Below are 22399 nucleotides of genomic sequence, written 5' to 3' on the forward strand. Positions count from 1 at the left end.
TCGCCATAATATGTGCATAATAATATGTATGTATTTATAATTAATATTTTCCGGCAATAACATTTTTCGAATATGTGGGACAAGGCATACCATAATATGAATTAGTGTAAAAAAAAAAAATTGTAAATAAATAAATATTTTAAATAGTAAAGTCTTAATTATACTCATAAACATTTATAACATTATAACAGATATAACATTTGAAAAAAAAAAATATTATATCATCCTTAAATGGTATTAACAATTTAAGGATTTTAAATAATGGTGATCAAGTATAACATGTTCAAAAATCAAAATTAGAATTATTTCACAATTTAAAGAAAATTCTAGAGTGAGAATTTGGTTTGTGACTCACACCCTGTATTAAGCGTATCATGTATATTATATCGAGTGATTAAAGTAAGAACGTGCGCAAGGAGTGTGTCAACTGCAGTAATCGAAAAAATAAATCGTAGTAATCGTACTATAATGCACATAAACTTAGTAGAAGTTCACAACTTTAATCCGAATCTAATACGTACAGCGGATTTATAATATTACTCTTGCTCTGTATAGATACACACATATGATATTCATTTTTGAGATTTATATATTTAGTTTTTTTTTCTTTCAAATTTCTCGAATGTTTTTTCAGTCTTCTCTTGTACGCTATCTCCACGATTTAATATGTACCATCTCGAATGATCTACGACTCCGGACTCTAATTAAATATTATTTTTTCTCTCTCTGTCTTCAAGAAAAAATAATATCAATCATTAGTCGTATATATTATATATAACTGTAAAGAACATTACAGCGCTGACGCTATAATTTGAACTTGGGTAAGCTAAAAGCACAATTGATTTTATTAATGATCGATTTATGTAAAACAGTACTATTTTATTATTATTATTATTTATTAACATTATTATTATAATTTGTATTTGATATATGCGCGTACCATCGTTTTGATAACATTTTGAACGATATTCGATTTCGTGGAATTCGCGTTTAACTCTCCATAATTTATAGTATTAGCATAATATATATGCGCGTTTTATGGTTTGTTTAATTACACAACGATTACCCGAAACTTAATAAGTTCGTCATAATCACGCGTGAGAATATAATTATAACGACTCTTAACTATCGACGATGATATTATTTATTTTATGCTGTGTGCATTGTGCTCAAAGTATCTTACGAAATGCGTTTTCTCGGGTAAAATTTATAATATATATATATAATGTTATTTACTTACACCGGATACATCTTGCTGATGTAATATTTTGTTTTTAATATATTTTGGCGTCGAACCGTTGATTTTTGCTAGACCGAATAGGTACTCGGGTTATTAAATTATGTTTTTCAATTTATTTTTTTTTCGACCTGAGGTGAAGAATGACGACTAACGAAATTGTAGTGACGGTGTAAAGAAAAATGCTTTTGTCTGCAGTTCTACGCTGTTTCTAAGAATTAAAAACTTTTTCCCGATTATTCGAGACTATAAGCATAACATAAGCATTGTATTTTTTTTTTACACGTTTATGAGTTTTCAACATGATACTCGACAAAAATAATATGTGCTTTCATCAGAGAATAACAAACTGTTTGTAATTTTTTTTTTTTAATGACATTTCCACTCGGAAATTAACTAAACAATGACTATAAATTAATCAAATAAATTCCGTAAAATATTAGCTGATAATACTCAAAACTGATTATACTCACAAGTCACAAGTAAAATAAGGCATTTATTATTGACTTTGTAAATATTCAGTTATAAACACCAAATAATTAAAAAAAAAATTGTTTAATTTACAGTTACGATCAATCACTTATGCGACGGTCGAGCACTTAACCATTCTTCGTTTGCATGGTCACGAGTAGTCTTTTTAAATTTTCGTGTGAGTTTTGGATATTATGACAAATATACCTGCTAGTTTTTTTTAATCTATATTTTATACACATGTATAGTATATCACAGTTTTTTTATCTGTGTTTACCCAATGTGTCAGTATATGAAGAAAAAAAGCATACCTAGGTAAAAAAATTGGTTTGTTTTTAAATAAAAATCAGTAGCTAGATGAAGTAAAAAATATTCTAATGCAAGTTAAGATTGTTGAGTAGTATTTTTATGTTATACATTTAATAATGAAGCGTTAAAAAAAAAACAACGATACATTTAAAAATTTAAAATACAATCAACTCGACACCAACCATAAAATAGTTTCATTATATTTTGACATTTATAAACTAGAATTGGTATTACGCATATGAAATTTGGAACAATATTCTTGAACCATTTAATAAATACATCAAAAGATTCAAGGCGGTGAAATTAATTTCTTTACCGTAGTTAATTTAATTTATGGCGTATTAAAATTTATTTCGTAACAAAAAATAGTTTTACTTCATATTTTGAATGATTTATTTTACTGCTTAGGCATTATTATTTAATTATAATTAGATTTAGTAAAATATGTAAACCCTGGTACTTTTTGGTTTGTTGGTAAATGTCGTGATAATGTCTAAAAAATATATAACTCATAGGTGTCTCAGCATATAATATGAATGCAATATTTTTTATGTAATTTGTGATTAAGCCATTTCGGCTTTATTAAATAATAAATGTCTTGATCATATTATTCGTTAAAATCCGAATTATACATTGGTGTTGATATGGATAACATCATTATATTGATCTTTTTCTGATTCCTTAAGGATCTCTCCTAGGACTTTGTTAACTTTTTTAAACATCTACCCCCATGACATACCAAACCAAATCACTGCTAGTTTAAAATTTTTGCAAATAACACTGCAATTATTACGATCGACTGTTAATAAAATACCAACAAAACTCCCCAGACCTCAAGATGAAAATGTATTCCCTAAATCTCACTAAACATGAATAACCAAGATATTTAACTTGAGAAAATATGTAAATTCAGTCTTAGTACAAAACAATAATTAACAACTAATAAATTCAATGGAATATTGAGGATGACTCAGTGAAATACTTAGAGGTACACCTAGACGAAAAACTAAATAGGTTTGTTCAAATTAATAAAAAATATAATACACAAGAATAGAAATGCTTCTGCTATTTATATATATAATATATATATTACGCAATAATAATATCGTGACTAAATTATACATGTTAACGATTCCCGCCCTCCCCCCACTCAAAAAAAAAAAAAATTGCGAATTAATCAAAACAAAATCCTAGAATAACACTTAAAACTTCGCTTACATCCCGTAAAACAAACAATCGCACAGTTGTTCAAGATTACCATATCTATCGACATAGATACCTACATAAAAACTTAAACAATAAACTAAATATAACCGCAAGAGCTTTCCAATTAAACATTGGTGAAAAATATCTACCTAAGCTTTAAATCCTCAACCACCACAATACATCTTCATACAAATGTTTTTATTAATTCGTTTTTATCTGTATTCATTGTAAATTTAGGGACTTTATTAAAACACTTAGTATATTATATGAAAAATTGGTAATTAATTAAAACATAATATTTGCCTGGTCACTGTTGATTACATGTGATATGTTACGTGATAACTTTAATTATTTCAATATAATGTCAATATTGAATTGCGTGTATTGCGAAAAAACCGTTAGATATCGTATTCGTATACTAAAGTTTTGTAGGAATTGTGATGACGCTTTTTGTGAGCGACATGTCCTTGTCGTCGAATTGTCAAACACACACCATCGCGGTAAACGTTTACTCAAAAATGCAATTAATAACTCGAACGGAGTCTCGCATAAAGTGGCAAAGCGCAAAATTACGTTATAAAAAAAAAAAAAAAAATTGTTAAAAACCCTCGTGTGTTTGCGTTTAATTATCATTAAAATATAAGTAACGACGCCTAAGTCTTATCTCTTGATCGGCGTGGATGGGCAGAGGGTGCGTACGCTGGAGTTTAATATATATAAGTACTGACGCGCACTACGTCCGCGATATTAATGAACCGGAAACTTGTCTGTAAAAAGGAGGGTTTACACGCATTATTATTATTAACGCCCGTTCGGTCGCGTCAAGATGGAGATATGAACATAAAATAATTGTTATATTATTTTCATCGCTTTTTATTTTTATAATGTAACGTAGTTTATAATCATTCAGGCCGCTGGTTTTGGTCGCGAGCTTCGATAATTATTGTTATATTTCAGAGAGTCTATTATTCTATAAATTATTACATTTTGTGTGTAGGGTGTATAAATCATAAATGCTATATGATATATAGTCTGTGGGTGGCAGTCGTTGAGATGTGCGTGTGCAGGACACACGATTATTGTTATTGTATTGTATTGTATATTTTATGCAATAATGATGTTATCGCGTCGGCGGTCGTGCGGTTGCGACCCAAAAAGGGATGAAAAACGACGGGAAGTAAACAATAACGCGAGCGGAACCGTCACGTAGTATAGGTACCGAATAATTATAATATTATTATTAATATTATTAGCATACTCACCAGATAAGCACCTTTATAAGTATGATTGTGTGTGTGTTTTTTCACACAGTTTGTTTGTTACATACTGCGCGATTTTTTAATTCTTGAGCGGCCATTTTTTCATGTAAGATTTTGTTTTCTACCTGTACCCCAAAAATTAATTAATTTATTCTATATTACTACGGATCACGACGAAATCCTTACTTTTCTTCTGCCGTAACGAAATTTCATGTTGATGAGCTCGCAGTATTAAACAACAGCTTATTTTTTAATTTAATATTCTGTGAAGTACTTAGGTATATACCTACGTTATAAAACTTAAATCTCACAACTTATATAATATTATGTGATAAACGAAAATAATTTCCATGAGATTCCGACCGACTTGCTTTAAAGTAATTATCGCACCGTGATTCAATGGTATAATGTGCATGATGATAAATAAATGAAAATAGCTATAGTAGTTGTAGCGCAAGAACGCGAGAAATCGTGAAAGACCAGCGATGAGATATTATTTATACCGCACGTTTGCATAAACAGATACGACGTGTCGAGAAGTTGGAGGAAGAATAAAAGGAAGAGCGCGGTGAAGATGATGAGGAGTAGTTAAACTGCAATTTCAATATTTAGTCTGCCGCCCCGGCATGGTATAGTGACAGACAATAAAGTGGTGGAAATTCTTCCGCCCTCGCAGATACTATGGTGCAAAAGTTTTTAATTTTTTTTTCCATTTACAGCGTATACATATTATTATTATATACATTTATAGTATACACGAAAACACCGTGAAGCTGTGGTTCGTGTGTCTAGTCGGAATATACGCGTTCGTTTTTTTGCACTCACTCACACACACACACCATACACACATATCTATATTTTTCCCGAATAGCTTTTGTTTTTAAGTTTCTTTGGAAATTATTAGAGTAATATATTTTTACAACCTCCACCGCTTGAACGCGGCATCTGTTCGATGGTGTTTTAAATTAATGGCCCACGAACCGCTATTACAGCAACAATATCATGTCTGAGTATTCTATACAGCGACGTCCGACACCACCACCAACACCTCCACCTGCACCATCACCATATTTGCTTATAATAAAAATGTCCACGCAACCATTTCGACGACGATATTTATTCTCAATCGAAATTTGCGGAAGAAAAATAACACACGAGTCCGGTGTACAATCAACACCAGCCGTTCTGTGTAGGTGCATGGGGGTGATGTAGTACAATATGCGATTGAACAATCCGTAGGTATACACATACACAGTTCGGTTTGACGGTAATGATTTTGGTGGCGGGGCATTAATAATATTACTCGAATCACAGAATTATAAATAATAACTTGGTACAGTTATCGTATAGCGTGGTGCTCGCTTGGTATACCGTCGACGGTTAACAATTTAGTTTCTCGCCTGGGTGAGCAATTGTACGTAATATTATTTATCACATATGATATAAATAGTGATAGATCACTGCGTATTTTTTATATTATAGGAGGAATCGAATAAACTATCCCACGAAAAAAAAAACGTATTTGATATCGAGAAAACTGAAGTACTTAACCTAACTACAGTTCAAAGTCGTCGATTAATTTTTTTACTTGGTCGTATTTACGACATAACGGCGGCGTCGTTATCGTAGCTTTAGCCGAGCAAACAATAATAATAATTATATTTACACATGTTTGACATAGTAATGTGCTCAGTTAAGTTGCACAACAATTAAATATTATAATTATTATTTATATTTGTTATTTATATCATTATGATATTGAAGTATGACGCAGCACGCGTTTGTTGTAGTTGTTGTGTTTTTTATTCTACATTTTATATTTTTTTAATAAACGTATTTTGCAAAAAAAAAAAAAAAATGATATTTAAAACCAACATAATATTATTTTGCTGTTAATCCATTTATTATTAAAAGCGGAGGTTTCATTCATGAGTCCTTTAGTTTTGATCATTTGCTATCTATATAATATCCAAATGGATAACGAATAAATAATAGAGTGATTTAGTATTTTCATAATGGGGTGTTAAATCATTTTTTTAATTATTTTTAGAAGAAAATATAAAATCTTTATTATAATATAATATAATGAGTATATGAGTGCGTTAAGAGAGAGAAACGTGAGTTACATAATTCGGGGAAAGAAGCCCCATTCACTGATGACACTTTGAACTTGTATTAAATCTTGATTTAATTTTTTCTTTTTATATATTTCTTTTCTTTTTTAATTTATTAATTTATTAATTTTTTTTTGAGTAGTTTATATCTTTATATTATATTGCAAACATTTTAATTTTGTGTTTTTACAAATTAAAAAGTACTAAACATTTAAAGAAGTAGAACTTTAATACAAATAATTTCCATTGGCAGTGTAGATTTGCGTGTGTTGTTAAGTCTTAAAAATATTTAAAAGTATTGGGGATCAGTCATTAAAATATGAAATGTATATTCATTTGCTAGGTATTACTAAAATAAATGTTCAAAATTATGCTATATTTAATGAGATTTTAGCATAAAAATTATTATATTGTTAGCTTATTACATATTTGATGTTTGCGGTAATAATAATAATTATGTATACATACATTTTTTTTTTTTGTAGTTGCTCTAAAAATAAATCAATTATCAAAATGTATACTAATAAGGTATATCTGAAAAATATAATAGTATTTTGATTTCGGACTTCTTAGATAGAACATTTTCTGTAAACATTTCTCTAAATAAAATATTTTTAAGACTGATACATTTGTCCACAAAAATAATATAACTGGTATTTTGAAACTATCCAACATTGTAATTGAATGTTCATGAAACTCAGAAACTTACTCTTGTCAAACAAAATAGGTACATGCTTGATACTTGAATTATTACTTTTGTATCCAATTAATTACCCGTTAGCTTATTTAAAAAATATTTCGTTTTTAATATAATATTTAAAATCAATAAATATATATACATAGGTACCTATATATATCTTATAAGTGAGTACTTATTAAAATTCATACGTAATAGTGAATATTTGAATATTGTTTTGAATAAAGAACGAATTATGTTTTTTATTGTTCCACAACCACACATTGTTGACCGCCACGGCTGCATATTTTAATACGTGTTTATTTTCTACTGTAATTCAAATTTATTTTCATTTAATTTATAAAAAAAACTTGGACATTTTCATTAATATTGTTTATAATATAACAAATACTATCATGTAATGGTATCTCCGATTTGAGTATTAAGTGTATATAGTTTATCACGATGTTTCAAATTTGGTTTGTCGATCGTTAACAAAACTGCAGAGAATTCAGATGGACGTTGGATGGTGAATTTTTAAATAACAGCTGAATGTGACGTGTACACTAAACGCGCTACGTATACAACAAATTGTGTTGTCATATCATAATCAGCCATTCGTATTATATCGAGAAAAAAATGGACTATGATGTAGCTGAATTGCCTATCCTTGGCGCCGTGTTATCGTTAATCTAGTATTAAAATAATAAAGTATAATAGCTATGATTTAATAATTATATCGTCTAATGAAAAATAAGTTTCGCTTAATATAATCATATGCTAACATCGATACACAAAACTGTAAAACCTTGTCATTGGACTATATTCACCAAATATACCCAAGTTGCTGTTGTCATGAGTATATTATGCGGTATTGTTATGTAAGAGAGATTTTATTTTTTGTTATTTATTTAATTTGTTTTGACCTAATCTGCGATCGATGTTTAGCCCGAGGGTTTATATTCTAAGTTTCAAAACAATGTAGATTACAAAAAATAAATGTCTTCACGCAGGTTCAGATGACATGAATAATATTATTTCTTTTTTAAACTCAAGTCCTAGGAATACGGATATCTTAATAGTTGGCGATTTTTGTTTTTTATAAAATATAACTTCTCGTCAACATTACGTTTCACTGAATTGCAATATTTTTGCAACGTTTCGGGATCGAATAGTGCCGATAGTGCCATAAACAATCGAACTTTATTATAATTGATGCGGTTTTTTTAGGTTTTAATGAACGTTAAAATTATATAGGTAATTTTTTTTATGTTTATGGTTGTGTATAATATTATATACACGTTAGAACGTATAGGTATAATAATTGACACTTGTCATTTTTATCCAGGAAATGCGCACATGTCTTTCTCACGAACAGGCGCATCAGCGTGCACGCATAATTTTAATATAGGACTTGCCCCGGGGAAATATGTATCTACATGAATTAACCTTTTATATCAAACGCTAAATTATACGTATATTATACATGATACATCGTATCAAGAATTCTGAAATGAGAAAACGGATAAAATTTCCTCGAACTTTTAACTACACCGGTCGTATTCGTAACGTCTCCCGTGACAATTTAAAATATTATTTATTGCTGACCTTTCTCATAATAAGACTACATATTATATTATTATTTTCGTACGCGCGATGATAATAAGGATCGAATTTTTACCGGAACCGTTACCTCGCGGGATAAAAAAAAATGTATTCCACGTGTGTGCGATACTTCTTATCATATTCGTGTATCCCCGGTGGGCCCATATACCTACGTGAGCGGTTACGCGATTTTTCTCAATCAAAATAAACCTGCTCGGCACATAGTGTATTAACTTTCATTCGTCTCGGCCGATTTTTGAATGCCTATTACAAACATACTTAAAGTAACTAATCGATCCAATACTCGACAATGTCGGTATTAATATATAATAAATAGTAACTAATTAAATTAATTAAATAAATAAACAGATATCGAAGTCGAGTCGACGTCGATATCGTTTTTTGTATAACTACCGAATGCGGATTCACTATCGAAACTGACGAGTAATATTTCAAACATGATTTGTCCAATACCGACGTTAAATTATTATTTACTCGTAAATTCGATTAGTACTTATACAATTATTAGTTATTTCGAAGCGTTATTTTTGTATTTACTACATGAATGCGTTTATTAAATTGTATAGCTGTCGTACGACGACGACGACCCAAGACCGATGTATTCTGTAAAAGATGGTGCGAGCGCATTTTTATATTTATCTTAATTTTGATTATGGATTCGGTACTCTGCGAGTTTTATTTGGCCGATGCAAAAAAAAAAAAAAAAATCCCGCTAATAAAAAATCGCACTCGTGGTCGGCGACGTTTCGGGTAAGAGGAGTATGGAAATATTATCGTCGGGAATATAAATCTCATCGCAGAGGGCGAGAAAAAAAAGGAAAAGAAAAACGCATTATAAATAGCACACTCGGCGACCGATTGGGCATTATTCATTTTTCTCTTTCTCGTTTTATTTTCGTCCGTGGTCTTTCACTAGTGGTATATGCACGTGTTCATCTATAACGGTGTGTGATGCGTGTCCCGCTATACGCTCAAAAGTTTGACGGTGATGTATTATGCGAAGTCGCCCACGCACCAAAAACTCTCCCTCTCTCTCTATTTTTCTCTACGGTATACCTCTCTGTCGCTATTTCTCACTATATATATATATATATACTTTTCTCGAAATTCCTTTCCTCCCTTCCCCTCTACCACTCTCTCTCACTCTATTTCTCTACATCTGTCTGATCGATTGGCCACTGATCGTCGATTGCTGGCACGGCCAGTGCAAAAAAGCGCTTTTTATAAGTACGCGTAAAAAAACCGCTATGCACGACAGCAGCTGATCGTCACACCGTCGGAAATCCCACGTCACGCGTATGTTTGAAATGAAAAATTAACAACCCCGACATCCATCCCACGTTGATGTAATAGTACAATTTTGGAGCAAACATACTTGCATATTATATATAATTATTAATTAAATACTACGGCGATAATTATAATTATAAAATATATAATAAATACATCCTGCATTGCAATAATAACACACTCGGATAATCGACGTCTGGCCGTCTTTTCGCTTTCCTTTTTGACCTCCAAAAAACTTGATTTTTTATCATTCGGCTTTCCCCTTTATTGTACTCTCCCCCGCTTACATTTATTTCCCAAACCCACCAGTGTGTTGTTTGTATTTATCGCCAGTTGTTTTTGCGTGTATACTGTCATCGTAACTTAATTTATTGTTTTTATCATTGTTTACTATAAACGCACTATAATTCTTTTTTGTAATGTGATTTCAGACGGATACAATGGAAGTGTGTTCCAGCGCGTCTTTGCTGGGACAACAACTCACTCTCGTCGAGCTGGAAAGGCTGTCGTTTATCGGACCTGAAGAGTTTGTTCAGGCATTCGCCAAGGACAGTCCGCACATTGATTCGTCTTTCAAAGACATGAAGAAAACCAAAAATCTCGAGTCATACGTTCATTGGTTCAACCGGCTCAGCTACCTAGTAGCCTCCGAAATATGCAAGGTAAGCTCACGGCTATAATATAATCGTTTTATTTTTATCGTTTAAATCAATTATTATTATTATCGTTGTCGTCTTCATCAATAACATGTTCATGCCACCATTACCGTGTTTTAGCATTCAAAAAAAAAGCAGCGCGTCAAGACCATTGAGTTCTGGATCGAGACAGCTCGAGAGTGCTTCAACGTGGGGAACTTCAATTCACTTATGGCCATCATTGCAGGGCTAAACATGTCGCCGATAAGCAGGCTCAAAAAGACGGTAATACAATAACGATCGATATTATATTATTATTAGTCGTGCGAAAATACACGCTCGAGACCCATAAAAATGTACAATTTTTGAAATTTTTTATTTGTTTCAACCCGTTTAGTGGCACAAGGTTCAACAATCTGCCAAGTTTACCATACTAGAACAGTACATGGACCCGTCGTCAAATTTCAGCAGCTACCGGTCAACGCTTAAGGCGGCCCTGTGGAGAAGCGCTGGTGCCACTGATCAGCGACAGAGGGTCGTCATACCGTTCTTTTCGTTGCTCGTCAAAGACATTTACTTCCTGAACGAAGGGTGTCGAAACAGGTGATTATATTATGATAAGTAAAGCTATGAATATTTAGAAAAACACCTTGTATTTAGCCTGTTGTATAACATACCTAGTTTTCTTAGCACCAAGTTAGAACTCTATCTCTACCTATCAATAATTTTATGCATTATTAAACATTATTTAATAAAAGGCAAATTAAAAAATAAAAATAAAAAAACATTATTTATCTATTTTTAATGAAGACAATTTTGTCTTTCTATTTTATTATTAGCGAATTTTATACTGAATTGATTTGGTATTCAAGATGTATAGCCCTAATAATAATTGTGCAATTAATATATAATTATTAATAATTCTAATATATTAATATATTAAAAAACAAAGTGATGCATTATTAAATGCAATTCGCGGTGTATATAGGTAATTATTTATTCAAGCCAATCATTTTAGTTACTCGCTCTATATATATATTATATACTCGTATATCTAACACGCATTTTATATATTCAATATTATTAATAATGTAGTCGAGTTTGCTATTTTTATAACCTGAATGAACGGAAATATTTTAAATATTTTCTCTCATTTCATTATTATTTGGGATTTCCAAATTGATATAAATCAACAAAATAAGTTGAGGGATAACGTATTCATTAAATTTAAATTTATGTTTTTGTAAACTTTGAAATTTATACCGTAAATAATAAGAAGAAGAAAAAGAAGTTTTGTTAGTGGTCGAATGCTAAAGGCATAATGTAAAAAAAAAAATTTGCATATATTTCGGAATATTCTGTATTCAATTTATTTTATAATTTATATTTATATCTTATTGTAATATAATTAAATCAACTAGACGTGATATTTTACTAATTTAATTATCCTTGACTGTCCTTAGTGCTAAACAATAGTCTGCCGTCAATAGGCACTTTATTTCCATTCTCTGAAGTATACCTTTCCAGTTGTGTAACCATTTGTACAATCATTAAACGTCTATGTATACTAATAAATGTATTCTACTCGATAAATTCGATACGTCGACGCGTAAAGTGTGTTACGCTTTACCAGCGCTTTGCTGCAGTGCAAAGGATAGTGTCCTCGTTCCGTTTATCGTTTAAAATGTGTCAATTATAAATTTTATCATTTCGACTACAGTCGCTTCGATAATTAAACGAGCAACCTTTGTTTTTATTGAAATCTACCATTGCCTTGAAAAGGGTGGGGAACGGCGTTAAATGCACTATCGAAGAGAAGAAACGTTAGGCTATATAATTACGCCGATTGATCGGTTTTCCAATCGTTGCGTATGATACATTATGATGTACCTATAATGATAATATGATCGACACAAATTACGATTTTTTTTTCACAGGCTTGACAATGGCCACATAAATTTTGAAAAGTTTTGGCAACTGGCCAAACAGGTGACGGAGTTCATTACTTGGAAACAGACGGCTTGCCCGTACGAGAAGAACGCCAATCTGGTGCTATTCCTCCTCACCACTCCAGTGCTCAACGAGAAAGGTTAATTTAGTTTGTTTTCTCGCTCGTTTTTTTTTTTTTTTTTAATCATAGAAATTGCCGTTTTTAATTTTGTTTTTATTATTTTCGTTTTTGTTTATCACAGCGCTCACATTATTGTCATTTGAACGCGAACCGCCAGACAACAGCGTGGAAAAAGAACACTACAAAACCCTCAAGTATGTTGGTTTTTATTATTATTATTTATTCATATCAAATCATAATTACGTGCACAGTTAAAACGATCCTCTAATGCAGGCGCCGGCAACCCGTGGCCCACCAAATATATTTCATGGTGTTTAAAATTTCAATTTTATAGCTTAAATTGTTGTAAATAATATTTAATCATGACTATTATATAACAATGTGAGAACAAAGCTATGAGCGATATCTTAATCTAATAGTATATTTTGTATATTATATCGTCGATTACGACAAATACGTAACTGGTTATGGCCTTAGTACAGTTCGTTTCGAAACATTCCAACGTGAAGTTTAAATTTAAACTGTTTAATAATAATACCTATCAATTCAATGTAAAAATAAAACGTAAAATTAGTGATGAAAATCGTACATTCAACAAATCATGGACTGATTTGTATTTTTTTTATCGAAAATAAAGATAAACTGTTGTGTTTAATTTGCCAAAAAAATCATATTATCCGTAAAAGAGTATAATGTTAAACGTCACTATAAAACAGAGCACAAATTAAATTTTGACAATCTTACTGGTGATCTTATTAAAATGCACTCAAGAATTAATTAATAATTATTTTTAAACTTTAAAAATTTCTCTGCTAATGTTTTGAATTAAAAATTAGTTAATAAGAACAACCGCAATGTTAAACACATAATATGATTGTTGCTATATCTGTAAATATATCAGTAATATATATGTTAAAATTATATTTTTTTACATTTTAATTTTATATGCGCCCCCCTCATAAAAAACTGAAACAAATTATGACCCGTGTAGGTGAATAGGTTTCCGACCCCTGCTCTAATGTATAAACTAAGAATTTAAATTAACAATGTTATCATGAATTCAATTTATATTGTTTTTTTTCTTTCTTTGTCATTTCATTTTACATTTTACTACGACGTCTGACGAAACCGAAAATTAAAACAACGTATACAATACTACTTTAATTTAAAATATCTATTCTCAGCGATTTATGAACTTCACGTATCGGACAATATGATCAATGTACAATATATTATTAAAGTTAACATATATTTTGCGGTATCTTACAACCTTCTGTTTTTCACTACAGTCGTACAAAATACATAATTGTGCCGTAATTTAAACAATTATCTTTTAAGCATTACCGTAATAAGTATTATAATCGTTAACTTCTGTACGTCAATTTAATATTATGAGTTAAGGATTATTGAATATATACTTCTCAATTCTCATCAAAAGACTATTACCTTAATTTCTGTGAACAAATATTAATGATTTTTTATTCACTCTTTACATATTATAGGTAGTGTAATACATACTTAAAAACTATTTTCAGTTACATAATATTTAACTAGAATAGTTTTGTAAAGTTTTTAAATCAAACAAGACGAAATAGAAAACTATATGAATTTAATAAATTATTAATATGTTTATTTTTTTTTTTCAGGACTGCATCGTAATGTGCTGTATTCTCAATTGTTGGATACACTTCCGGACTTTTATTTTCCACTTCTTCTAAAGTCTACTTTATTTTTTATTTTTCAAAGCACAAAAAGGTGTATATGTTTTTTTTAAGTTTTATCTTAGCATTGACATTTATTATAATTATTATTATTGCACTAAAGGCTTCCATATTAGTGTTGCATTTTGAGACAATGTATATTATGTATTTTTACGAAAAGAGTAAAAAGTTAAAGAAAAATAATTATTGTGTAAAATTGAATAGGTTGTATTTTTATATGTACTTAAGCCGATTATATTTTATCGATCGTGCGATTTCATTGTCCGTATGATTTCCATTTCATATTAAGTTTAAATATTGTCAGTATTATTTCCAAACACACTAACAAGTTCCTCCTAATCAATTTGATTTAATTTAATTTATCTATAATGATTGTACGATGATTATTATCATCATGTATTTTATTTATTTATTTATTTTATTTTATTTTGTATAGTACAAACGTATTATGAATTTGTATAAATCATGAGCAAAAATAAAAAAAATCCTTAATTCAAAGAAAATCAACACTTGTGCAAACTTATTCTTGGTTTTCCTACTCAGTTCCATTATCGCGTTCTCGTCATATAACCTTGGAATTAAATTAACAATATAAATAATTTTTATCTACAAAAGATATTATACTAAACAGTATTGGGAAACCTAAGGAATAATCCCCGTTATTATTTATATATATATATACTTACAAAAGGCTCAGTCTCATCGTAAAACAGGTATCGAGATGAGCTTGATAACTTTATTAAGATCTTTTTTTTTACCAACAAAATTTAATTTAATTGTCAAATAATATAGTTATTAAATTAACGCCTAAAATGTAGGATATTAAAATTAATTACCATCGGTCCCATTTAATTAAATTTACAAATAATGTTTATTTTAATTGTTTATTTAACATACTTATAATATAAATATTACATGAATCACATTTAATTATATATTTTATAATATTTGATAAAACAGTAAAATAAGTTACAATTTTTTTTTTAAATTTACAACTTCACAAAGTTAAATATTGTTTTCTAAATTAATTCTTCCAGAATCGGACCGGAAGTAAGATATTAAGCGACATCTTTTGTATAACTTAAATATTTGTGGTATGCATCAAAATACTAAGCAAAATATTATATTCCTGTGACTGTTGGTCAGTGATTATTTTTTTTTTTTTTGTGACCTGGTGGTAACGGTCATTTCACTGAATAGTAAAACGCTTTAAGATTTTCTTGTGCATATTCAATAGAATATTAACATCAATTAATCCTCTTAAAAAAGGTTATTCAAATGTTGATAGTAAGTTTTTTGATATACTTTAAATTAAAATCCTGCGAGCTTTTAGAGGTTTTGATATAAATTATTATATATAATATTAAATTGGTCAAAGGCTGATCAACGAGTTTTCCATTCGAATTGGTAAGTGTGTTGGGTATTGAGTTATTCTATAAGTAATTGTTATAGTTATTAGTATACTATTACCAGTGATTCCAGATGATTGTTTGGGTGGTTAGAGTTGCTGCTCGTTATAATCACTCTAAAAACCTCATAGTAGTCCTTGCAGGTCGTTCTCATTCACGAGTAGGTATTGAAGATCACAAGACCGAACACGACGAAAACAGAACTAAAGTATTATTGCTAGGTAATGCCATGGTGAGCTATATACGTAGCTTTAACAAGACGAAAATGTTATTTTTTCAAATAATTCATAGGTTTTTTTATATTTTACTAAAATTATTTATTACATATACAGTAAAATAAGTATAACAACGAGTACAATAAATTCATAATTAATGGTTATCGACAGGAGGTTAGTATTTTTACATCGGGTTAAAAGGCGAAAATTTAAAAAATGCGATGATGTGGCACTGAAATCGTACCTACACAACTATACATGGGCGCAAATCACAGGGGGCGTAGTTCGTTCCGGTCAAATCATCGAATGATATTATAATACAATATATGTCATCGATATAATATTATGTGTATAAATCGACGAACGCAAATATATTGTTGTATCAACGTTATGAATCATAGTATTACTAGTATAGTATAATATTGTACTATGTGGTTCGAATGATTCATGTGTCCAGCTGCTTGTACGTATAAAGTATTATAATAGTCGTGACTGCCATCGTCACGTTGGTATATTATGTTTAATGGTCGTCGAACTATCGGGGTTGTTTTCACAAAACGACAACGCCGTACACGAACTTAGAGTCCCGGATGGTGGTATACATCTCACACGCACCCACGCACAACTGTTGTGAAACGGTTTATAATGGTCTGCAGTCAGCGTGTCGGCCGTGAATGGTTGTCGTATATAGTATAACATAAATGTGATGGAACACCAAGCATATTAAGCTCGTCTGCATTTTTTAAATGCATTTTTAAGAGAATATACTTGAGGCATACAATAAACTTTAAATGTTTTACTTACAATTTCATCTGTCGGGGCGAACGTAATATAAAACTAGCTAGGACCAACCATTTGTGATAAAACGAAACATACCAACACGGTGTCCGAGACCATCCGTTCATTTTCCGATAATACAACGCCGTTGTCAATACACATCATAGTTATTGTAATTTCAATCTCATATCAACTATCGCCACTTTTTACAATTGATTTCAGTGGTTTCAGGTGTGGAGCACCTGTCGTAAGCACTAAGCAGTAAGCGACTGCAAAAATCATGTGGTCCGATATTATGATGTCCGTGAAATGAAAAACTGCAGGTGGCGCTTGCGTGTTGGTGTAAAAAGTGAAAACTGAAAATCATCGGACTATATTAACGGTGATTAAAAAGAAAAAACTGAGCTTGGACGTTTTTATCGAGACAAACAGAGCTGTTTAACCGACAACGAACTCACGCACTACACCTTACCTCTGACCCACGAGACAGTAGGTATATTACATATTTATATTATTATGATTATAAATAATACATATTATTATATTATGTGTTCGGTATTTTGTTATAGTATGATTGAGTAAAATGAATTCGTTTTTATTTTGACAATATATTATACTCACTCAATGCTATATGCATAACTTTGAATTCGTGAAATCGGCAACACCGCACCATTTCATAAAACTCGTAATGTCAGAAATAATATTTGACTATCGGTTTTTTATGGAATCGGCAAAACATTTATCCAGTTAAGATATAACTGGTAATAATATCTGTATTGATAAAACGTCTTGACACTGGATTTATAACTAATAGCGTTTTCCACCACAATGCACTTATTGCACCAGCGCATATTTTTAAGTTCCATCGGCAAAATTAATATGCACTTAGCAGACTTTTTTTATGTTTCGCCTCAATGCATTACGCCAGTTTTTTGCGCTCAGTGCTTTGATAATCGGCGTATCGTTATCATGATAAGTACTACAATACCCATTAAATATTTTATTATCTTTATATATCAGTGATAAGTATAGATTTTATGTTTCATCTACACTTATTGTATAGTTGTATCAGCCCACACTAGTACGATTATCAGTGAACTGTACCACTACCACTTTGGTGCAATAGTGTGGTATGGTGGAAAATGCTATAATATATAGCTTAATAATAGTCGAAATTTTTTTGAAACGTTTATCATTTACAGGAAATTCTAATATAAATATAATTTTGTGAAAAATTTTGAACTAAATATAATTTTTCTTTTTAAAACACACATCGTTGTAAAACAAATTCATTCATAACTCTGATCAATAATCTTAAATAACTCTAATAAAACCATTCTTCGAGAGCACGTACTGCGTTTATACACATTTATTAAACGAATCACCTCGTTTGATACGATCCTATCATTATCATCACAACCGTATCTTATACAGATCTTTTCGTTGGCTTTTCAATAGTAATTTATTTGAGCAATAAAAAAAAAAACATTCGCATACAAAATGTTTTCTTCTTCTTTACTGCACCTATACCTATAATACACATAAAATTTTACATGTGAAAACGAGTTTCCTCTAAAGTGAAATATATTTTGGTACACAACAATAATATCATAGTAAACTCGAAAAGTCGAAACCCAATGCAAACATTGTATTATATTATATCGTATATAATATATGTTAAATATTTAGTCTTTTAAGATATACATATATATATAATATAGTTATTATGTTTACAAGGGCAAAGTAGGTAGTTCCATTTTGATATCCTTATTACTATTATTCGCCTGTCGTCATATTTGTGTACGGGTATTTATTTTGTCTTTTCTATCATGTATTCAATCTTGGAATGTTTTTTTTTTATATGTATGAATTCAATTTCGGTCACTGTATGGTTGTGTGCGTCAAATAGAAGAGTAATAAATACAACAACGATGGTTCGTGAAAACTGCCTCCAGACGACCCCATCCTATCTGAGATGAATTTTTGACCAAACTGCTCCAAATGTATTTCTGACATCTAACCTGTTGATTTTTGGAGCCACCCTAACGAGTTGTCTTCTGAAATAAAGATAAAATAAATTCACTTATATATGTACTACCTATATATCAAAATTTCATATACAGTACTTAATATAATTCGATTGATCCCCCGTTTCGAACGCCAGCAAAACGCACTAAGTCCTTTTTTTTACTTTATTATTAGAATATTTAATCGTTGGTGTTTAATATTACTTCAAACAAAAAAAACAAATTTATTTTTAAAAACAATAATAATAATACTCGTTATTCGTATATAATGTATTATATTTTCTAGTCATTTAATCAATGTCGGCATTGTGTTTTGTGATCATGGTCATAAAGCATTAATTTTTTGAAAAAAATTACTGTTACCATATTTAGAAAATGACTTGTCGACTTATAAATTAATAATTCCGAGTACTACAAATCATATAAGTATTATAAAATATTATAATTTATAGTCAAACAGTGACTGGGAATATTATTTTAAGTATGCATTATAGGTACTATGGTATACACCAACTGAATTCCCTTAACCGCAGTATGGCGTACTTGTATAACTATGAGGTACCAAATAACAAATTTGTGTAATTTTGTAAAGTTATAAATACAACTCTTAAAAATAAATTGTCATCTCTATTTCTGTGTACGTTTTTCGTAATATAATAAAAACTATTGCTTTTGTCATTTTTAAATAATAGGTATATATACCATCCACGAGGCAATTCACTATACAGTATACGTCATGGTCGCTCCCATTGTACCTTTCAATAAATTCTATTATATTTACTCAAACTCTGTTTGGAATTATTTTGTATACTCAAGGTCTGTGTTTTAAAATACCTAGATTTTGTATACTACTTAAAGGGAGACCATGTACGATAGAAAATAATTTTTCCAAATGAGAACCAACCTTATTTACTATGACTGAAAAATAGGTTTATGACAATAATAAAACACAGAATTCATACTTTATATAGTTTAGTTAGTACTTTTATATTTTTCACAGACAATTTTTACAAATTTTAAAATATTTATGTAGTTATATCATAAACTAAATTACCAAAGTATAATCATTGCCTTAATATACCATATAAAATGACATAGGTACCAATATGTACTTATTATACTTATTACCTTAACCACACTAAGTTAAATAACTTAAAACATATTCGTCTAAATTTCAGTTCACATACCTACATCACAATGTTAAGAACATTGTACACTTAAAATACCTATAAAATAATGATAATTTGAATAAAATCATTATTAAAAAAACAATTTAGGAATGAGTGTGTTTTGACGAATCTCACTGTAAACATTCACGTCAAATTTAATATCTTACCATGATACGGCACAAATAACAAGACATAAAACGGCCGTTCTCACGGCCACCAATTTAATGCACATATCAAGACAGAATCATACGAGCAACCGTACATACGGATAAGAACTAGGTGATTCTTCACAAGTATGATCAACGATTATGACGAGCGAAAATGACATCAACGGAGCAGAATAGATCATAGGATCGAGGTCATATTCACTCGTCATAACAGAACTCTCCGCCAATGAAAACAGCCACAACAGCAAAAACTGGTATATATACGGGTGCATTTTACTGATCGTCAACCAGTACTCCTTCAACCTTCAAGACATCAATACAAGATTCATTGCTGTCTACAAGAAGGAAAAGGAGAACGACCGACGACGAAGCCGAATACGAAACACGTTGCAGGTCATTAAGAAGCGAATCGGACACGACTAGCCAGAGTCCAGACCCTCGAACGGCGACGATCTGAAGCCAACGCCGACCACACCGCATTATTAAAATAGCCCGTTTCCGGGCTGATAACACCGACGCAGCTTACGAGCCGAGACGAGCAAGAAACTTACGGAAACCACGCGGCTCGTCGAGCATTATAGTCAGCGCCGTCAACAACACCAATAGATCATCACCCGCAACTCAATCCGTAAAGTTGTCGGATACCTAAAACGGCCCTTTTAAGGGCCGAGAACAAACGTGTACTTTCCCCCCCAAGCGCGCCTGTCTAGGCCACGCTTCCCATCCGGAACTATAGATCGACGCCACTTATTCGAGCGGGCTGATCATAGTCAACCGGGTCGCCCCTTCATTGTTCAATTAAACATATATCCAACTTTGTAAGGACCGCCGCGCATCCATACACAACCTTGTCGGTGTGGGAGCGCGAGCCGTCCACTCCCTTTATATTGTATATAAATATTTCCTTATCATAGAAATAAACCATCAGATGATACCATAAAGACATTTGTATACTTTATTTGAAGTAACGGATGTTCGCTTCCGGTGACTCCGTTACAACCATTTTTTGTTTGTTTATTTCCGATAAAATCTTTAACTCGGATGTAGTCAGATATTATACATTTTCATTACGTTTGCGAGTCATATATTTATCATAGCCTATGCACTAACTGAAAACATCGTGGGAAAAAATATGAGTAGTGACACGTGATATTTATATATGACGTACAAAATATGTGAAGTATTATAATTTATAATATTATTCTGAAGACCTGAGACATAACTACCCTGCAGACGTAAATATTATATTTTACGACAACGAACGATACATTTTAATTTCATCGTTAGGTAAGAACTATAATATTATAATATCATTATTGTTGCAATTCCTACTAATAAAGCTATCTGCAGTCATAGCTCTGTGGTGAAATTTCTCGATGAATTACAGTGAAATGCAATTACATTTTCAGTTGTGAATTTCGTATCAACTTCGGTTGACGATCCACCACATAAATAGTAAATGTCATTTGAATGGTTTCTCGTTGCTTTTGTATTATTGTATTTTAAATTATTAATAAATACGAATATAATTTATAGTACCTATTGTGGACTTGTGTACTTTGTTTTAAAAATTATGATACACGAGATAAACAGAATAATTAATTTCTCATGACTCGCAAAAGTTCCTCTAGATCGCTAAAATATATTATTTAAATTAAGTTTATGTTAGAACGAAATTATAATATTGTATTGTAATAATTTTCAACTTGCAATTCAATCATACCTATCGTATAACATAAATGTAAAATATTTAATTAGAAGAATATCTCAAAAACGAACGACGGGCTATAATGAAATATCATATTGTTTGGTATCAATGAGTCTGTATCAAAGGAGTAGGGAGGCGGATGACAGAATGGATCCCCAGTGACCTTTTTTTACACATCATATTAATGCGAGGGCACTACCCTGTGATTTATCTAAGAAATAATTAATTTACCCACCCCACTTATGATAATTCCTGTCTACGCCACAATGTACCTAACTAAAAAAAAAAAATGGCTGTTTTAATACCTACAGG

At 30.7% G+C, this 22399-nt stretch overlaps 1 protein-coding gene across 2 annotated transcripts in view; it reads left to right on the top strand.

Moving 5' to 3' along the window:
- Nucleotides 1-15118, top strand: part of LOC107163163 (uncharacterized) — a 186949-nt gene extending 171831 nt beyond the window's left edge. For both annotated transcript variants that reach the window (XM_089228037.1, XM_089228038.1), the window contains 6 exons: nt 10620-10850; nt 10965-11108; nt 11221-11426; nt 12761-12912; nt 13016-13088; nt 14541-15118. In XM_089228037.1, coding sequence (XP_089084163.1) covers nt 10620-10850; nt 10965-11108; nt 11221-11426; nt 12761-12912; nt 13016-13088; nt 14541-14553 — 819 coding nt within the window. In that variant the 3' untranslated portion in view covers nt 14554-15118. The remainder of the gene's footprint in view (nt 1-10619; nt 10851-10964; nt 11109-11220; nt 11427-12760; nt 12913-13015; nt 13089-14540) is intronic.
- The last annotated feature ends 7281 nt before the right edge of the window (nt 15119-22399 follow it).

This window comes from Diuraphis noxia, unplaced genomic scaffold, assembly GCF_037042655.1.
Source record: "Diuraphis noxia isolate RWA-SAM2 unplaced genomic scaffold, SU_Dnox_SAM2 contig0005, whole genome shotgun sequence".
Taxonomy (NCBI): Eukaryota; Metazoa; Arthropoda; class Insecta; order Hemiptera; family Aphididae; genus Diuraphis; species Diuraphis noxia.